This window comes from Zingiber officinale, chromosome 11B (assembly GCF_018446385.1).
Source record: "Zingiber officinale cultivar Zhangliang chromosome 11B, Zo_v1.1, whole genome shotgun sequence".
Classification (NCBI taxonomy): Eukaryota; Viridiplantae; Streptophyta; class Magnoliopsida; order Zingiberales; family Zingiberaceae; genus Zingiber; species Zingiber officinale.
The window spans coordinates 9986730-9992575 of NC_056007.1; the positions used below are offsets into that span (position 1 = coordinate 9986730).

General features: G+C 40.8%; 1 protein-coding gene across 1 annotated transcript; it reads right to left on the reverse strand.

Annotated features, from left to right (window-relative positions):
* Positions 1–1666: 1666 nt before the first annotated feature.
* Positions 1667–5438, reverse strand: LOC122033763. Its single transcript, XM_042592927.1, has 3 exons — positions 4769–5438; positions 2450–2706; positions 1667–2212 (listed from the first exon to the last, which is right to left on the reverse strand). Exons 1-3 carry the CDS (start codon positions 5436–5438, stop codon positions 1667–1669), a joined length of 1473 nt encoding a protein of 490 aa, XP_042448861.1.
* Positions 5439–5846: the final 408 nt, after the last annotated feature.

Here is a 5846-nt window from a genome sequence, read left to right on the forward strand (position 1 = left end):
CAGACCCCTCTCCCTCTCTTCCCTTTGCTCTCTTTTGCTCCTTTGTGGTGGTGGTGGCCGAATTCTAGAGAAGGAGGAGAAGCTTTCCGGGTGGTGTTCGTCTTAGAAGATCGTCGCCCACACGACGTCTAAGAGGAGGCGAGAGATACGGCAGAAGATCTTGAGGTTTTTAGCATACAAGGAAGAGGTATAACTAGTATTTAATTTCCGCATCATACTAGTTAATTTTTCTTTGTATAAATACCAAATACAAGAGACATTCGATTCTTGTTTTTCGAATTTAATTTCGATGTTGTGTTCTTTTTCTTTTTTCCTTGTTATTTGATTGTTCCTTTTGGTTAACCTAGAGTTATATAAAGAAATTAAATATTAACTTTTCTTAAAAGGCTTTGTCTAGTCGGTGGTGGTTGCTCCTATATCCAAGAAGGCCGAGTGCCTCGCCATGCAGTACTGGAAGCCAATTTTGGAAACTAATATTTAATTGAATTTATAACCTAGGTGATTTGGATCAAATGTGTTAAGTTCCGCTGGAGATCCAAATCTAAAACTAAAAGAACATATAAGTTAAACTTGGAATCAAACGTGTTAAGTTCCACAGGAGATACAAGTTTAACTTAAAATAACACATGGTAGCTAGGAAAGGTTCAGATCACGTACAAAATTTTTTGTACAGTAGAGCCATTGGGTTTTCCGAGTAGCAACCAACAGTTTCCGAGGTGACCGTTGGAATGTCCATGGCCACCTGGTTGAAGCGTTGGATGTAAGCTTGGAGTGACTCGGCAGAGAAGAAAAGGGCCACGGCCGTGTGAGCCACACGGCTGTGTGACTCAACCAGAGAAGAAGTCGTGTGAGTCCGTGTGGATCCCACATGGCCGTGTGACGAAGAACACGAGCCGTGCCACGCCCAAACAAAGCTGTGCTGAATTCTGGGCAGACTGCAGACTATTCGTAAAATGGCCATAACTTTGCGCTCGGTTGGATTTTTTGGATGATCTTTATACCAAATGTAGCAAACTTCAAGATCTACAACTTTACTTGAGGTCCAACAGAGAGGGAGACTTGTCTGCCCATGCTAAATGGCACGGTCGTGCCTCCCAACCGCGGGTTCAACTGGACCTCTGCCCAGACTTCAGACCAAACTTTGAACCACCATAACTTTCGGCTCAGTTGGAACCAGGGCTCGATCCAAGTATCAGATTGAATATAATTTCAAGATCTACAACTTTGGTTCAGGGTGAATCACGAGAAAATCTGGTTTAGTGGGTGATAAACTCAGTTTACCGGACCCTTGTTTTCCTAGTTTTCCTGGGCAGTTTGGTGGAGGTATAAAAGGGTCAAGATCCTCATTCTTTGACTGATCTTGGGAGATCTTGGGAGATATTGGATCTTGGATCTGGGACTTCATCCCTCTCCTTGGGGGAAGGGTTCTCCCCTTAGGGGGAAATCCTAGAGCTCCATTCTCCTCCATCCCTTGGCAGTGGCGGATCCAGGAATTCAATCATGGAGGGGCGACCACAATCTTGAGTACGGCAATTTTTTTTTTGAACAATTAATAACTTCTATGTAATTAAAAAAATATTTTTTAAATAACTAGGCATACAGGAGAAAAAAGTACAATATTATGAAAAAAACTCATACAATAATATTAAAATATGAAAGCAGTTTACTAACGAATACGTGACAATTGCATTCTTCGAGACTCCATGTTCTGAAAACGCTGTAAAATTGGCTCATTGTCGACAGTATTAAAAACATCTTTCTCGATATAGACTACTAAACTATCATTCATCCATTCATCTCCAATCCTGTTTCGTAAATCTGTTTTGACAATATTCATTGCCGAAAACACTCTTTTAATGGTTGCAGTAGCAACTGGAAGAAGTAAGGCTAGCTCAATCATCCGATAAACCAAAGGAAACACACGATTCTTCATTGTTTCAATCATTTTCTTTGCAAGAGCTCCTAAATCTGAAATGCATTCAAACCGTTCATCTGATCTGACGTCATCAATATATGTTTCAAGCTCTTGTTCAACCAACATACGCTCATTCCAAGAAAAATCATCCTCATAAAAATGAGCTAGACGCACTAACTTCTGTACATCAAATCTAGAGAATGAGTTCCTAGGATCAAGGCATGACATATAAATCAACAAATCTATAGTTGTTTCAGAGAAACGACTATCCATCTCCTGTAGAATAATATCGATAACCTACAATTTAAAAAATCAAACAACAAAAGTAAAAATTAATAAACATGTTACTGTTTAAAAGAATTTAATTGATGGTAAACAAAAAAAGAATTATAAAATTACCTCACAAAAGATTTCAACATGGTACTAGTGATAAAAATTAACATTTTTCCCTTCTCTCTTCTAACGACTACGGCTGTTGATGTTATCTGTCATATTAATTATTTCAATGGAATGAGTATTACAAAATTTCTTCACATCCTCGAGTAAAATATCCCATCCAGAATCTCTCAACTTTTGCAATTTGCATTTCACATTATTGATCAAACGCATCGCATTCACAATATTTTGATCTTTCTCTTGTAGAACGGTTGACAAATGATTTGTGATTGCCAGTATACGTTTCATCAATAGTAGAATAAACACAAATTCATACCTCTCCATTCTTTCAACCAAAGTTCTACTTAAACCCTTAGAAGAATGATCATCATCATCAATCAAATTTTGAAGAACCTCTATAACAGATGGCCACATTTATTCAATACGACATAAAGTTGAATGATGAGACCCCCATCGTGTATCTCCAAGTCTAGCTAGACTAGTTTCTTGGTTTAGTCCTCTACCAGAACTAATCTCTCCTCTTTCAAGAAGTTTAAATTTTCTATCATTTTCAAGTTGTCGAAGTTTGTCGGCCCTTTTGCAAGATGATGCAGATATGTTCACAATCGAACCAACAATCCACATGAAATCACAAACATATTGATTTGCTTGAGCAACAGCTACAACCACTAGCTGGAGTTGATGAGCAAAACAATGAACATACAATGCATACGGATTTTCTTTCATTATCAGTGACTTTTGTTGGTGTAATATTCCCTAGGTCAAGGTTGACCTGTTTGACTGGGCTTGAAGTGAGTCAAGCTTGAGTCTTGATGATTTAGTTTCGATGTTTGATAATACTTGTAGACAACACATGAACATTGCAGGTGCAATTGTTCATGTGGGGAGATTGTGAAGGAGAGTCTAGTAGGTCAAGGTTGACTGGATACTTGACTGAAAATCCTAGTGAGTGAAGCTAGGTGAAAGTCCTGGTGAGTGAAGCCAGGCAGAAGGAAATCCTAGTAAGTGAAGCTAGGTGAAAGTCCTGGTGAGTGAAGCCAGACAGAAGGAAATCCTAGTGAGTGAAGTTAGGTGAAAGTCCTGGTGAGTGAAGCTAGGCAGAAGGAAACCCTAGTGAGTGAAGCTAGGTGAAAGTCCTGGTGAGTGAAGCTAGGCAGATGAGAAGACCTAGTGAGTGAAGCTAGGCAGAAGGGAAGTCTTGGTGAGTGAAGCCAGGCACGGGGAAATTCAGATGGGTCAAGGTTGACCAGACATCTGGTGACAGTCCAAGTAGGTCAAAGGGATTGACCGGATACTTGGCAAGAGGAGAAAAGTCCAAGTGGGTCAAAGGGATTGACCGGATACTTGGCAAGAGGAGAAAAGTCCAAGTGGGTCAAAGGGATTGACCAGACACTTGGTAAGAGAGTCCTAGCTGGTCAAAGGTGACCGGATGCTAGGTTTTATGTACCAATAAGTCATGGTTGACTAGATGTTGGTTTAGGGGGCTTTGGACTTACTTTTGGGCAAAAACCAAGATCTGGATTGATCAGCCGATTGATCCAGCAGATCTGGATCGATCAGCCGATCGATCCAGCAGATCTGGATTGATCAGCCGATCGATCCAACAAATCTAGATCGATCAGCCGATCGATCTAACAAATCTGGATCGATCAGCCGATCGATTGGATCATGCCCAATCGATCAGCTGATCGATCGGGTGAGTCCCCACGAACAGAACCCCTTTGGATCGATCCGTGGATCCATCCAGAGGTCCCAATCGATCAGTGGATCGATTGGGAGTTGCTGTTTGTGCGTGATAAGCCCTGGATCGATCAGCCGATCGATCTAGGCTATTCCAGAGAGCACAGAGGCACTCTGGATCGATCAGTTGATCGATCCAAAGCCTCCCCAATCGATTGGGAGCAATCCAATCGATCGAGATCCAACCGTTGGCGTCGTATTTAGCTGTAGGCGAGCGTTTCCTTCAGCAGTGCTTACACGATTCATCTCCGATCTTCACCAGCGACTCCACAGCTCTCTCTCAAGTTCAGATCACCAGTTCTTGAAGATTCTTGGAGGTTCTTCTAAGTCAAGAGGCGAATCAAAAGCAAGAAGAGAAGTTAGGGTTAGGGTTTATTGTAAGCTTTTGCTTGTATTTCATATCCTTTCCTTTCTTCTTGTATTGAGAGTTTGTAAAGGCTTCTCCGCCTTCGGTAGTTACCGTAGAGGAGTGTGTTTCATAGTGGAGGGTGCGTGAGTGTGTGGATCCTTGGATTAATCACCTCTTATGAGGTGGATACCAAGTAAAATCTATTTGTTAGTGTTGTATTTTGTTTCGTGTACATTTCCGCTGCACATCTTTGAAGAAACAAGCAACGCCAACTACGAAGCACGCGACGAGCTATTCACCCCCCCTCTAGCTACTTTTCGGTCCCAACAACTTTAAGCCATTAAATTCTCTAAACATATTTGAAGCACCATCATATCCTTGACCCCTCAATCTCGCCACTGACAAACCATACTTAGCAAATAAAGAGTCGATTGCCTCCTTCAAATAAGCAGTTGTAGTTGTTGCAACATGAACTACGACCATAGATCGTTCAATCACCTCTCCATATTTGTTCACATATCTAATAACAACTGTCATTTGCTCTTTCACTGAATAGTCACGAGCCTCATCAAGTAGTAAAGTGAACCACCTATCTCCAAGATCAGCTAGAATAGCATTTGTGGTCTCAACTGCACAAACATTCACCAATTGCTTCTGAATTTTTGGGGCAATCATTTGATTATTTCCAGGTGCATTCATTCCAACAACTGCCGCAACTTCTGGACACTCTGAGCTATACCATTTGAGCAATTCTAAAAAATTTCCTCTATTGGATGATGTCGAAGACTCATCATGTCCCCGAAAAGGCAATCCTTGTAACAACAAAAATCGAATTACTTTTAAAATGGAAGTCAAGCGTTTGCGATAAGAAACTTCAAGCTCATGTTTCCCTGATGAAAATGAATACTCCACACTTTGTCTTTGATTCTTGAAACCCTCAAACTGTATTCTTGCCTCATTGTGCGCACTACCAACTCCACCTACATGCTCATTGAATTTTTCAATTGCTTTTTTCCAATTTATGAAACCAGATCTCATAAACACATCATCTCCTCCAAACCCTATATTACTAGGTCTAAAAAGATAACACCAGAAACAAAAGGCTGCATCCTTTGAAACACTATACTCCAACCAATCACGGTCTTTAAACCAAACCTCTCTGAAACATCTATTGTCTTTACCCATTTTTTTTCTTGGAAAATTATGGCCTCGAGGTTGACAAGGGCCCATAGCAACATATTCTTTTCGAATATGATCTCTAGCACCAACATCATACTCTTCAATCAATTTTCGTAAACCAGGATCAGCAACAATTTCTACTTCACTACTCAGATTTTCAATATTTTCAAATAAAATTTGCGGAGGAGGAGGAGGTGGTGGTGGTTGTGGTGCAGGAGTAGACTCTTCATCCGGAACACTAGACGATTCAATTGAACTCGTAGGTCT